Source organism: Tyto alba, unplaced genomic scaffold, assembly GCF_018691265.1.
Source record: "Tyto alba isolate M040663 unplaced genomic scaffold, T.alba_DEE_v4.0 Super-Scaffold_48, whole genome shotgun sequence".
NCBI lineage: Eukaryota > Metazoa > Chordata > Aves > Strigiformes > Tytonidae > Tyto > Tyto alba.
This window is the reverse complement of record NW_024881324.1, coordinates 2,643,040-2,658,014: the sequence shown is the minus strand read 5'-3', so window position 1 is coordinate 2,658,014 and position 14,975 is coordinate 2,643,040. Positions and strand designations below refer to the sequence as shown.

The following is a 14,975-nucleotide window of genomic DNA, read 5'->3' as shown; positions in this document are numbered from 1 at the left end:
CCAGACCTGATAAAAACAATTCCATTTATTGCAGTGTCCTATGAAATTCTGTTAATTTAGTCTTATGGTTACTGTATCACGTCTCATTATTCTCAGATGCTGTATTGTTTGATTGCAGACTCTGCTGTCTCAATCTTGGCTTTATTTTGTACTTTAGCTGACTCTAGCTGATACATTTTGTGTGATTTTAATTTAACCGAAAATACAGATACTTGCCAAATGTTAGGGATAATGCGAAATACTGGGATTTTCATTTTGATTCTTGAAACTTGAGGGGGTTTTGGAGGCATTTTGAAGAAGGTGATATGATAGGTCCAAGGTCAAACTTTACCCTGGTGTTTTAAACTACTGGAGGGGGAAATAATTAATGTTAGTAGTAATGATAATTTTGAATATCTGTCATATGAGAAAGGAGCAAGAGGCACTCTACAGAAGAAAGTGATTGGCAGTTTGAAGGGAGGATTCCTCCAACTCAGTTTGACAGTAGGAACTGTAGGACTGTACGTACAGGAGGGAGGAGAAGGGAAGGGACGGGGCGCGTAAGTGGTACTGAGCATGCAAAACAGGGAGATGTTTATGCTCAAGTTCTTCCATTTCCTAGATGTTACCTGTATTCTGCTCTGTCTGGTAAACCTTTCACCAAGCCAAAGTTGCTTTGTGTGCTTCTGGTATCAACTAACTTGGTGCAGAAATAGGAGGTTTTGGATTAAATGTAATATTGACAGTCATGGTTTCTACTTTTTTTTTTTTCTTAAAGCTTTACATGGATTCTTTAGGTTCTTAAAAAGGAACTTTAAAATCAGTCATGAATCCATGGTTATCCCAGTTAATATTAAGGTAGAACTGTCTTTATTTTGCAACATGGTTTTATTATGTTCTACTACAAATGGAGAAATGTATCTGTTTTTCAGGCCTCTGCAAAGAATGATGTTTTAAAGGTCTGCAGGAAGGAATATGAGGTATGTATATGTGTCTGGATATATCTTACTAAAAATCAACTGGTTTATAAATTCTGCAAAAAGTATCTTGTAGAAGAAGGGAAGTCCAGTCTTCTTATAGTCTTATTTCTGGATATATATTAATTTTCATCCAAGTGTAAATTACCTCGTTCTACAGTTTTTGTAAAAGTATGATCATTTTCTATAAAAAGGTCTTGTCTATATTTAGACTTGCATATATCTTAATTTGAATGAAGAAGATGCAACTCTCAATCAAAATGGAGGCATGGATTCAAAAAAAGCTTGTTTCATAGTAGTTCTGGTGAAAGTCGGCATTCATTGTGAGCATCCATTCCATCAGAAACATTTCAGCTTCTGTGGTGGGAGAGTCAGCTTAAAAGTTACCTAAAGAAATAAACTCAGGAAAAATAAGCTTTTAAGTATCCTATCCTAATGTAAACAATTTCAAATGAATACTTTTTTGTAACATCAGGGAAACTGTTAATGCTTGCAATTATTTTTACTGTTCTGTTCTTAAAATTAATCATGGGGATATTTTCAGAAATTTGCCCTTACCTATATTAAACTTTCTAACACAGTTTGTAGACGTGCTATTCTGCTAGGACTTTTTCTCTTTCGATCCGTTTCTTAGTTAAAAAAGCCACATTCCTCCTCCCCCCTTTCATCTGATTCCTCCTACCCCAAATTAGGTAGTCCTACATAAATTCTGCTCATAATCAACAGTTCAGGATATCAAACAGTTCTCTGTTCTCTTGATTTGGGCAGAAGTGTGTAGCAGGTTTCCTCTTTTTCCAGGAAACATTCAATTCCCTTTTTTTCTCCTTTAATCTTTTTATCTAAACAATCTACAGAGTATTTTCCTAGATTCTTCACTGTTGAAGTTACAATAGCTTGTTCTTTTAAAAAATGATTTTTCATTTTATGTAGTTCTGTCTCTTCTCATGCTGTGATATGCTATACTGTCAACATCTGTAAGCTTCTCCTCTATTATGCTGGTCTGTTTCCTTCTTTTTTTCTGGATTTCTGCATTGCTGTAGGAGGTTGGCCAGTATGGGTTGAAGGAGAACGGGAGAGGAAAGGTAAGAGATTAAAAAATGACTACAGAATGGTGATAGTCATCTTATTTACTTTTCCTAGTTCTTCTTTCTCCAGTTTTTATCTGGAATTTTGGAAATTGGGTCCCTCTTATTCAGGAGTGATCTTGATGTTATCATACAGAGAACCTTAACTCTTTCCATCAGTGCAACACTAAAAGAGAAGGAGAGGGAGAAAAATGATGGAGGAAGGAACAGTCTTCTGGTTGGTGAAGAAGGAAAGAGAACTTTTTTAATGAGCACTAGGAGTAGTAGATATAGATACTGTGTTAGGGACAGCAATTAGGTGTCTGACGTGGTAGATCTTCCGTTATTACAGAATTTTATATGACAATGGGTTTTCCTATGTATCTAGGCTTACAGGTACTCATGAATAGTAGTTTTTACAATGCTCTCAAGAGACTCATTGGTGTTATATAAAATTCAAGTTTTGCCTAAGGTAGAAGAATCCAAAAAATACTTCTGGAGTGAACCTGCATTTTTTCACACCCTTGTCATTCTTTCTCCTTCATAAAAAGAAACAAAAAAGAATATTGGTACCTTGGTGCATGTCTCTTGCTCCCTTTGTAGTCTGTAAGTAGCTTCTGTGTCTGTGACTGGTTCCGTACTTTGTACTCAGTTGGGTTGGCTGGGGAAGATACTGGATTGAGAAGGGAGTGAGTGGCTAGTTAAAACTGAAAGAGGTGACCTCAGATCAGAAACAGCCTGTGAATCACATAAATGCAATGTCATACATACTGTGCTTGCCTTTGTGTTTAAAAATTCATACTTCGTTCAGTAAAAATGAGAATCTAATTTGAGAATTAGCTTACAGTACAAATCATGGTGCTTGTTTATCAGCTCTCAAGTTTTTTATTGAGGTATTGAATATATAAGTACATGACATAAGTAAAAACTTGCTGAATTAAGAATATAAAAGCATAATTCCCTTTTTGTAAACACTCTCATAGCTTACCAACTTTCATAGCTTATATACTGACATAAGGATTTCCCAGAGGAATTTCACAAGCTGCTTAGAATAGTTGACTGAACTGTGTATAGTACTTTTGTGTAATCTTTTGAGATTAGAGAAGCAACTTCATGAGTTACCCTAAGTTAGTGAACATGGAGAATGAGGTAAGTTGTCAAGGGTGGGGCTTAGGGTTCAGAGCAGTGAAAAAAACCAAAACTCCAAACAGGAGGCTTCACAAAGTTTCAAGTTGCTAAGTGGAGTCTCAGGTTGTACAGTAGCAGAATCATTTTAGCACTGATGTGCCAGCTTTTCACAAAATTAATTGAAGATGCTTTTTCTGCTGATCATATGTTTCTGGATTCCTTGTACTGTAAATATTTGTGAAGCTTGTGAATCTCCCAGTTGGGAGATTGTACACATTTAAGAAATGAATCATGTAATAAGCTACTCATTTTTGATCAGTGCATTGAAGGCTGTGTGTCCTTTTAAATATTCTTTTATTTTCAAGTAGCACTGCATATAGAATTTTAAAAATTTAACAACTTACTGAGTATTTTTGAATGTTACTGAAATGTACTTCATTTTCCTTCTTTTGAAGGATTTTAGTCCGGTAGTCCTTTTTCCCATCTTCTGCTTCTCAGATACTCATTCTGTCGTCTTAATTTTTCCCTAGTTCTATGCATCTCAACTCTTTTACTACTTTTCCAGCTTTCTGCTATCCTGTTCATCTTCCTCTAAAAAGAAGGTAGGTAATAGTCAAAGGAAGAAGAAAAAAGAAGTGGAGACTATATGGATTGTATGTAGGATTTTCTGACTTTCCTATTTTTAAAAGTTTTGTGTTAAATGAGGTTCATTTTTTGAAAAGACTGCACGGAATACATGCTTGGAGAAGTAACTGGAATTAGTTTAGAAAGCCTGATATAAGCTGTAAAGGCTTTATTATTGCATTTAAGATCACTTTTCTTTCTTCTGTGCATAGAATGGGTAGTACTAAAATTTCCATTAGATTCCAGCTCTTGAATCTCTACAGAGCTCACCTTTCTGCACATTAAGAACTCTGGTTCTTGTTTCATGTGTACTAAATAAGACATTAAAATTTCTCAAGTTGAAGGGCATTACGAGAGCTTTGCTGCAGCTGAGCACTATTAACATCTGCCATGCGGTCAAAGTATAATTGGAAATGTTGCCAGTTATTTAGCTTCTGCTCTTAAAACCTCTTTTGACACACAGTAGTAAACACTTTTGATGTCCCTGGACTGTTTAAAGGTATTTTTGCTGTCACAGATTTGAGCACTGTTTAGCTTAATCTGACTTTGTTTCTTTTACAGTTTTTAAATATAGCAACTTCAAATGCAGTGCCTGCAGCTCTGAGTGCTGTAGGAGGGATTCAGAAAAGTTTTCACTGTGCTACAGTATTGGCTTGTTTTATTTTCTAGGGTCATACCATCCAGCTTTATGCTGAGGTTTTAGTGAATGCTGGCTACTAATTACCCCTTCTGAAAAATGCAGTCAGCACTCTAGCTCTTACCTAATTGTGCGGATTACTCAGAGATAATAGATTATAACTCACGGAACTGCTCAGGACATTGTTGAGGGAAAGGTTCTGAAAAAGAGTTTTAATGAACTCCCAAGGCACATGGCAGTGTGTGGCCTCTGGAAGTACTGCTTAACGAATTCAGGATGGACTCTGACCATATACTACAATTGTAGCTAATATTATTGTCATTTTACCTGCTGGGGCTTTTTGTTTCTATTCTCTGCTCCTCAAAGGAGGTTGATGGAACACTCAGTGATCTTGCCAAAATTAAAGTTCCCGTGATTTTGTTCTGCCCTACTGTGCAAGTGTTCTCACTTCTTAACTTGTTTACATAATCGAGGAAAATCTTGGCCTTACTTGTTAATTACTGCAAGTTTTTAAAGTTCTTACCAGATGTGCACCATCATTTGAAACTTCAGCTGACTCCACTAAACCTTAGTGTGCTACATTCTGACCTTACCTTCTGTTGGTAAATTTGAAGATTAAATGAAGGCAAGGAGACATTACCAGGATGTTTACTGCTATTCTCATAGAGTGAAACATTTTATTTCCTAGTGTATATGTTAAATGTAGGTAATACTTCTAAATTAAGATGGCCTTAAGTGGATATAATTCAAATATTTAATGCGGTTACGTTGCCCAAGACAACAGTACTGAACTTAGTTTTCTGCCAGTTAGTAGACTACAAGATACCATGATAATTTTTAGGGAGGAAAATAATCTTTGATTTTTAGCAAAATACTCTTAATTTCTGGTGTGAAAGAACAGGTTCACTGTCAATTTTCATTCAAGACACAAGAGGCAGCCATTTAGAAAAAATGTGCTTATAATATAAAAGCATGCCTTACAGTGCAGAAGGCTTCTTCCTTCAGTAAAATGTTCTGCTCTATTTCTGTTTCTGTGCATGCATTTTGTTTTTTGAGCCGTTACCTGCAGCTGATGAGCTCCAAAAAGAGCGAAACCAGTTAGGTCCTGCAGTACTGGCTAAAATCTTTCTTCAAGGAGCTTCTGGTGAGGAAGACTGGACAATGTTCTCTGCTGGATAAATTTCAGTTGCCTTTTTCAGTTTCCGTAACACCAAAAGATCTTTGAGACTGTTTTCTTTGAGACATACCACGGCTGTGTTGCCTGTGTCTGCCTGCCACTTTCCATTCCTTCTACTTATAGTCTCACTGGCTTTAACCAAGTTTCAGCAACGTTTGGTTTTATAAAAAGAGATGTCTGAAAGACGAGATTAATGCACAAGTAAAACAAATCATTATGTCTGTGTTCTACAAATTTTAATACTGCCATCTTTGTACACTTTATATTTTACTCAAGTTGAAAATGGAGTATCAGACCCTGTGTGTGTACACAGTATTGCCTTTTTATCCTCATTTTCCCAGATCTTGATGACTTAGTTTTTCCTTTAAAGAGAACATCCTTTTCTACTCTTTTGGGTTTTGTGGGTTTTGTTTTGTTTTTCCTTACCTGTATCTCTGTTTTATTTTTTCTTTGTCATTCTCTTCTGCCAGTTCGCTAATAGATTCAGAAGGAAGCTTGAGTGGGCAGAAAAGCTGCTGATTTCTTAAATATGAGTGCTACTTTACTAGAGATGGGCATTAACCCTGTGTTCTGTAACGAAGTCATGGTTAATAATTCAAATCAGACTGACTGTCTAACACTGTTATCAGCTTTATTTACGAGCAGGTGACTACATACTAATTTTTAAATTTTTTTTAAGATTCTCTCTTACCTGTATAGCTACACTCCCCACATGCAAACCTGTACTTTCTGAGAAACTGAACAATTACCCAGACCCACACAAAGAGCAAAGTCAGCATCCTAACTAGCACTGTATTCTGTGGTGGCTACAGGCACTACAGTGACATGAAATATGGTGAGTTGCTTTAAAAACTCCGTGCAGCTGAAGTTCTTCTTGTTCCTTCCTGCCACTGCCCTTTTCCTACACACATTCCTCCCCACTGCTAGCCGTGCAAATCTACTTCTCCTTACCTGACTCTGCCCCTGGCATCTGGCAGGTCCTTCTAAAAGATGATATCTAAGAGATTATTCTAGTTGATTCTGTTCTGTTCTAATTTAGTATTATACTTGTTGAAGTCACTGATTTCATTTCATAAGAGATGAGAAAAAGGAGTTTTCAGGAGGGTTACTGAGAAGTATCAGGTCATGAGATGATGAGTGCCAGAGCTGGAGTAGAGCATACACATCACGGTACCACCGGGAACGGAGAGAGATGAGTTGAAAGGATGGAAAAGAGAAGTAAGACCACCTCCTCTTAGTAGAAATACGAGCATTATTAAAATGATTCAGCTATCTGTGGAACAGTGCACAAAGAAGAAGTTTTATTATCTAGTTAGAGCATCCTGCCTGTATAAAATTGGCGTGTAACATTGCTCTAGGAAGATAATTCTCTCTCAACTTGAGCTCTGTTTCGGAGGAGGAACACTGGTAGACACCATTATCTTCTCAACGTTCTTCTCTGTTTTGTGTGTAGTTATAAAATGCAATCTGAGCTAACAGCAATCTCTGAACTGCTTTTTAATAATTTATTGGTAACATTGAGCTTTTAAATAACATGACAGTTTTTAGCTGAGTTTATAGCAGCATTAGATCATGATTCAAGGTATTGTTTGTGCTAACGGTATGGTCAAGTACTTGAGTATACCCCTGACAGACAGACTTCAGCCTTTTCAGGAGCTTTTACTGTTCCAATCCATTAATTAATAAAGTTACAGTGTTGCTTTCTATCTGGCTGGTTTGTATGCCACATTCCAGTGCTTGGTACAGAGTGGGTGTGGTAAAGGCTTAATTTCAGCAGCTTTTGAGGACAGTCAGTTTTGGGTCAGGGTGATACTGTGCATTGTAATTTCTATCTGACAGTTGTTTCTGTCTTTTGTAAGTGGAAGGTCCCAAGGGAACCAGGTGGCCACATTGCAACAGTGGCTTGATGACCATTGTCTGGCATCCACAGTGAAGGATGTATGGTGCTATAAAAATTGCGTAAACCTTTAGGCAACAGTATAAATCTGTTCTTTACAGATGTAGGATGGTGACTCTGTCCACATGTTCTGTTTCTGTGAGTCCTCTTGTCCCTCATCTACGTTACACAGATGAATGGGTGACAGAATTTGCTTTGTGGGTAGTAAAAAGGGAAAATCTAAAGAGAATCAGATGAAAACTTGCTGCTGGGATGAGGTATGTTGCTGCAAATTCATTCTCTGTCTCAGAGAAATTATGCACTGCCTGTGCTTTTGGGAGAAAAGATCTAAAATTTCGTAGAGAATAATAAGAGAATGAAAACAAAATGTCTGAATTGTTGCTTTGTGAAGTTTTGGGCATTGTTTTATCAAAGTCAGACTTTTGAGTTTTTCTGTGAGGTATTCTCAATAGACCTGTGCTTTTATTCATGATCACTAAAATTATAAGTAGCTGGTGTTTGTTGAAAACTAACTTGTATTTTTGTTAGATTTGTGTTTATTCTCTTAGGGTAATTATTTCAGTGTCATATCTGCCATGGTTTAACCCATGGTTAAACCCATGGTTTAAACTAATTTCTGACTGTAAATAGGAGGAAGTGATACTGCTTCACTACAATATTGGGACTGTCCTCTTTAAAATCTTGCATTTGACTATTAACATATTTCACTATCCAAAATTATATTATCCAAAAGATGATAAAATTATGAGACTGTAGAAACAGGATCGTGGCACTATGATTGATGTGACATAAAGAGTAATTGACAAGTTGGAACTTGTGATTTTATTTTATGCTGTAATTTAAATCATTAATGGTACAAACTGAAACACAAAGGCTTGAGGCTTTTCAAATCTAAGTTGAAATGTGAGTCTTCAACCTTTTGGTAAAGTAAATAATTCTTTTGGCTCTTCAAATTTTCATCAGAACTATCTATGCAGGAAGGCTAATTCACGCATAAAGAGCCAGTCTGTGTTCTGAAGTGCTTACTTTTTAAATGAACAACAGAAAAGAGGGTGAAGATAGCTATGAAAATGAAGAACAACATTTAGAAAAGAATAATGTTTTTACTTGGATACTTACAAAACTTTCATGAGGAGAAGAAAAAAAGTTAAAAAAAGGAAAGTGGGGTTGTAGAATTCTCCAGTTCTCTAGTGGAGTGCGTGTGCTTAATGACTAGCATTTCAATGAAATAAGAAGTTGGGGCTCTATAATATTTCCTGATTCTTCTGTCAGGATTTAAGACCTCTCTGAAGGTGAGTAGGTAAGGGAAAGGGTACAGAAAGTGTGAGTTACGTACCGGAACTGCCTAGTAGAGATGAGGCTGCCTGTTTGCGCCACTCTGTGAACAGAGATTTGTTCTGTATTTACCCTCCCCTATTCAGCATAACTGAATGTGAGCAAGCTGCTTGAGAGGAAATCCTCAGCATTCAGATGTTGTAGTTACTGATATTTTTATGAGTTAGCCACTGAGATATTTGATCACTTGGTATTTACTTAGCTTTTCTCTGTAATCCTACATAAACTGCAGGGGGGGGGGGGAAATAAGGATGCTGCCAAAACAGATTCATTGACTCAGATGATCTCTGCGAAGAAAGCAAGTAGACAATATGGTATGAAACCCAAATTCCTGCACTCTAAACAGTCTCTAAGAGAAAAGAAAAATAAAAACATCAAGATGATTCCCAACACGTTTGTATTTTCTTCACTTTAAAAGTGTAACACTTCCATCTGTTTGCAGCAGTACAGATTTTCACAAAAATACCCCAAAGATTGTTGTGGATGCCCACTTCTCTGCAATGCAGTAAATACTAGTAACTAACATAGACAAAGAATCCAGTGAACTACTGAGCTTAAGTTAGGTCTGCATTTTGAGGTCTCTTCCTTATGTAGAGGTAGCAGCACATTTGATATTTCACTGGACTGAAGCAAGATTTTAATCCCATATTAAGTTTCTGGATCAGTGTGACAGTATTTCTGTTTTCTTCTCTAGATGCTGTGGAAAATACAAATTTGTTTCATGACGGGGATAGGGGAAATGAAGGGGATCAGGAACATTATGAAGATGTGAATTGTGTTTTGTCACTATGTTAAAGTGTTTGATCACTTATAATCTGGTGCTCTGAACAAGTATGGAAGTCATGTGGAAGGGGTTCAAATTTCTTTTTCACAATCATATAATTTTGAAGTCTTTGATAACTGGCGTCTCCATTTTGAATTTTCAACCTCATGACTTCGTCTTTTCATGGATTTCTGGAAAGCTTATATGCAATATCAATTTTTTTAAGAAGAAATGTGCTTTTTCAGTACAGGGAAGACTCTGGTTGTTTTGGGTGAGAGTTCAGTAGTCTTGAGGGAGGGGATTGTCCCCCTCTGCTCCGCTCTGGGGAGACCCCCCTGCAGTGCTGGGGCCAGCTCGGGGGCCCCCAACAGCAGAAGGACACGGAGCTGCTCGAGCGGGGCCAGAGGAGGCCACGGAGATGCTGGGGGGGCTGGAGCAGCTCCCCTGGGGGGCCGAGCTGAGGGAGTTGGGGGGGTTCAGCCTGGAGAAGAGAAGGCTCCGGGGGGACCTTCGAGCGGCCTCCCGGGGCTTAAAGGGGGGACAGGAGAGGTGGGAGGGACTCTGGATCGGGGGGTGAGGGTAGGATGAGGAGGAACAGTTTTAAACTGAAAGAGGGCAGATTTAGGTGAGATCTAAGGCAGAAATCCTTCCCTGTGCGGGGGGTGAGGCGCTGGCCCAGGGTGCCCAGAGCAGCTGTGGCTGCCCCCTCCCTGGAAGGGTTCAAGGCCAGGTTGGACGGGGCTGGGAGCCCCCTGGGCTGGGGGAAGGGGGCCCTGCCCGGGGCAGGGGGGTAGAACTAGGTCATCTTTAAGGTCCCTTCCAACCCAAACCATTCTGTGATTCTAGGATTGCTCTGTGGGTTAGAGTCCTCTGAAACAAAACAGCAAGGTATATGTATTTCCCTTCTGTCATTTAACGTGTTGTATATGCTCTGACTTGTACCTTTTAGCTGCAGTTTGAGAGAGTTGATAGCATGCTTTAGCTTTTAAGGTATATTGTTGTTGCGTGAGTTTGTTGTGTTTTTCTATTTGTGTGTGTGCATCTGTGCAAAGTTCTTTTTTTCACATAGAATCTTTAAAATTATTGCCATTATAAAAAAAAAAAAAAAAAAAAAAAAACAACCAAACAAAAAACAACAAAACAAAACAGCCAACCAAACACCACATTTTGGGACATCCTATTATAGCATGCTGTTTCTGAGTTAGTCCAGGAAAGTCTTCCTATTTACTTGCTTGAAAATTCATCTATTTTATTATGGGTGCACAGAGAACTCAGGTGACACCTGATCTTTTAGCTTCCTACTTTCAGGTTTTTTGTATAGTGTTTTTGTGTTAATCCAATCCAAATGGAACAAATAATAACAAAGTTAGATTTATGAGCTCATTATAAGAAATGACTGGACACTTAAATATTTATTTGAAGTTTTCTAGCTTGTAACGCTATTTTTGTTTCGATTTCAGAATGCTCTCTTTAGTTGTATTAACAGAAATGAAAGTAAGTATGTAATGAATAGTTTGTCTTTTGTTTTCCTTTTTTATTCTTCTATCCTTTTTTCTCTAAAGTGCAAGAAATTCTGTGAATGTACATATACACAAATCACATGGAGTCAGTTCCATAGAAGGACAAACCACATGCACAAATTTCCTTGCTCAAGTGATAAGGAGATTGGGCTGTTCATGTAATCTATATCAGTTTTTAATTTGTGTATTTGTATTTGTTTTTTCTGTCCTATTTTGATGATTGTTAGAAGCTCATTTGTTCCTTCTGCTTTGTTCGCTTGATGAATGTTAAGTAACAAAACTAAATGCATAGATGAAACCTCACACCATGGAAATGTTTTGTTGCCTGATGTCTGTTTATATAAAATGAAAATAAATCAGCATCTCAGAATTAATTCTAGTAAAAGTATTTCTCAAGAACTGTATATTTAATAAAATGTCAAAAATAGGTGAATCACGATACCATCTGTCTTTTTTTTAATGAGTTTTAGGATACTACTCATTTGTTTACTATTAATATTTGTATATTTACTATTAATAATTCAATTATAGGGCAAGCCTGGTTACCTTAAATAAGAACAAAATAGCTGAAGATAAAATTCAGCTGACTTGCTGGTGTCTTGAATTTGAGTTCAAGACCACTTTAGGGATTTTCTTCTCCAGCCAAACAAACAAATGTAATTTGGCTAGTTACAGATATTCCCAGCCACTCTGTAGACAGAGATTATTTTAGTAAAGCATAGAAGAATTTTTTTCATTTTCTTTTTTTTTTGCCACAGTAATACCTTGACCATCTTTGTGTGTAGTACAGATACGCTCATTTCTTTATTTTTCTGTGTGGGAACCCACAGATTTTCTTTTTTTTGTTCGTTTCCCCAGTGGGGTCAGTCTGTTGCAGTTATGCAGGTCATCATACAAACTGTCGGGAATATTGTCAAGCAATTTTTCGGACAGACTCTTCTCCTGGTCCTTCACAAATTAAAGCAGTTGAAAATTACTGTGCATCTATTAGCCCTCAGCTTATACACTGTGTGAACAACTATACACAGTCATATCCAATGAGAAATCCTACAGATAGTAAGTATTAAAATCCTTCTTTACTGGGCATTATAAAAAAATACTGAAAATGATTGAGGATTGTTCCCACTTTTTATATAAAAAAATATATTCTTGTATAAATTGTATTAATGTGTATCTGTGTTATAGTTGTAATTATATTAATTTATATAGTAACTTCTGTTAGTAGGTGCATTATTGATTTTTTTATTTTTTTTTTTTAATTCAACATATTGGTGGTGTTTTCTTTCCAGAGCTAATTCTGTTTGCATTTAAAAGAAGCAATGTTATTTGAGATTATTGGGGATGGGGGGAAGCTTCATCGTAGCACTTTTTCTTTGAGGGCTATTATGTCATGCCTCTCAGTTGTTGTTGTATGTTTGATCATTAACTACTTGTAATTTTTTGACAGGTTTGTATTGTTGTGACAGAGCAGAAGACTATGCCTGTCAGACTGCTTGTAAAAGAATTCTAATGTCGATGAAAACAGAGCTTGAAATTGTTGATGGACTTATAGAAGGCTGTAAAACAATGCCTCTCCCTCAGGATCCACTTTGGCAATGTTTTCTTGAGAGTTCAAGATCTGTTCACCCAGGAGTCACTGTGCACCCTCCGCCTTCAACAGGCCTTGATGGAGCTAAGCTCCATTGCTGTTCTAAAGCAAATTCTTCCACATGTAGGTCAGTATCTCTCTACCCTAGTTTCCAATTGTGCAAATGCTTCAGAATTTGTCTCGTATGACGCCTTTGCCTGAATCTTGCTGTGTACATCAAATAAGGAGTTCTGTGAATTCTTAGAGAAGATACAGATTTGGGTAATCAGATGGGTGTCGCATTCAGTCCAATGCTTACTTTGTATCCAAAAAATACTGTTCTATAGGAGGGATCACACTTTTCTCACAGTTAGCACTGGCTTAGTATAGCAGACACCCTAAGGTAATGAAACCTATACCTTACTTGTGGTCATAATAGCTAATATTGCAACAAGTAGAAGAGGCCTCAACCAGATGTTAAAGAGAGCCCGGGGGACAATGAACTGCACAAGCTCAAGCACCTGGTTGCTGCATGTTAAAACCTTAGCAGTATTCCTTACTAGATGCTATTCAGATTTTTGTCAATGAAAAATAACTTTGGTTCTTTAATAATTAAATAATGGAACTAACTATTCTGGCTTTCCTTAAAAAAAAAAAAAAAAAAGTTTTTCAGCAAATAGTTGCACTCTTGCAAATAACTGTAATTGGGGCGTTTTTAGTTGAGAATGATTATCTGTCCACTTTAAAAACAGGTCATTATTGCATTTTAAATGCATCAGTATGTCAAAATAAGTTGCAGACGTTGATTTTTGAGCTGTTGCTTCTTTTGACATAAAAGTTTCCAGTAACAAAACAACAAATCCTGAATGCAGCAGGATATTACAGTGAGTTTAACAGTAGAGCCCTGGAGTTAGGCTATTTCTTAGAACATTGTCACATAGGACAGTTGATGTAGTATCCTTTAGTTGCTTGCTTTGACAGAGTTCCAAAAATGGATCCTTCCCTCAAGCTTTCAATGTCCAATAGACTTTAATAGTACAGTGAAGTTCCAAACCTTCAGTTGGGATGGGAACAGTTGTAGTTTGTAGGATATTGCTGTGAGCAAAGTGGCTTGGGTATTGCTGACACCAGGAAACATCTCAGACACTAGCAACAAACAAGTACACCTGTTTCAGACATCAGGGCAACAGAAGAACTGTGTTTTGCTTGACAGTCATTTCTGTAGGAGGAGAAGGCATGATTTGAAGTTGAAGAGTGGGGTTAGAAGTTGTTCATTGTCATGTCAACGTGGATTTATTACAAGGACAATTAGCTGGGATAGTTCGCACCCCAAAATCATTAGTTCACCTTTCCAGCTACTTCATTTTTATTGGATATTGCAGTTTTATATTCCGAAGTCTTTCAGCCTTACCAGCTTATAGATTTGCTAGCATTCTTAAAATTGGAAAACTTAGAAAACAGTGGAGTCATGTGCTTTGAGCTCAACAGTCTTGCAGGGCTCTAACTCAATCTTCTACAGTGAGTGTAGGCTGTTGTGATCAGAAAAGAAATGATAGGTTCTGCTGTATCTGAACAACTGCTGTTCTTTTATTTTCTTCATCTATCTTTTTTTTCTTTTTTTTCAGAGAGCTCTGCACTAAACTTTATAGCACGAGCTGGGGCAATTCACAGAGCTGGCAAGAATTTGATCGCTTTTGTGAGTATAATGCAGTTGAAGTTTCCATGTTGACCTGTTTAGCAGATGTACGAGAACCTTGTCAGCTGGGCTGTAGAAATCTTACTTACTGCACTAATTTTAATAACAGGTAGGAGAGAGACACTGAATATTTTATAAAGGAATTACTGTGCTTTGATTTAAATAATAAAATGTTTTTCAGGCTTATTTTGAGATTGTATTTAGCTGCCTTTCTGCAAATATTTCTTTAGATGATTTAAAAGTAAATAGTTTTTCTTTAGAATAAACTTTTGGAAAAGTGTTTAACAACAGACATAACAAAACTTACAAGAATAAAAGCTAACCCATGAACTAGTAACATGTATTAGCAGCATATTCCTCTGTCTTACTCTATAGACAAGTAAGCCATGATTACTGGAATGTTGTGTATTATAAATAGGGTAAAAATGCTTGTTAAATGTACATGTTATGCTTTTTCAAAATTCATTTTCTTTCAGAGATATTTCTGTGGTTTTATACTCTGTAGGGCAAAATGCATGATTTAAAAGTGGAGCCTGCATTGGTAATTCCAAAGTTACAAATTAAATAGCTTGAGTTTCAAAAAAAAAAAAAAACAACACATTTAAAATTTT

The 14,975-nt window shown here is 37.0% G+C and overlaps 1 protein-coding gene across 2 annotated transcripts in view; it reads left to right on the top strand.

The window, feature by feature from the left end:
• The window catches only part of RECK (reversion inducing cysteine rich protein with kazal motifs), a 66,028-nt gene that overhangs the window by 24,482 nt on the left and 26,571 nt on the right, over window positions 1-14,975 (top strand). For both annotated transcript variants that reach the window (XM_032998918.2, XM_032998920.2), the window contains exons 6-10: window positions 912-959; window positions 11,042-11,075; window positions 11,960-12,157; window positions 12,549-12,816; window positions 14,294-14,473. In XM_032998918.2, coding sequence (XP_032854809.2) covers window positions 912-959; window positions 11,042-11,075; window positions 11,960-12,157; window positions 12,549-12,816; window positions 14,294-14,473 — 728 coding nt within the window. The remainder of the gene's footprint in view (window positions 1-911; window positions 960-11,041; window positions 11,076-11,959; window positions 12,158-12,548; window positions 12,817-14,293; window positions 14,474-14,975) is intronic.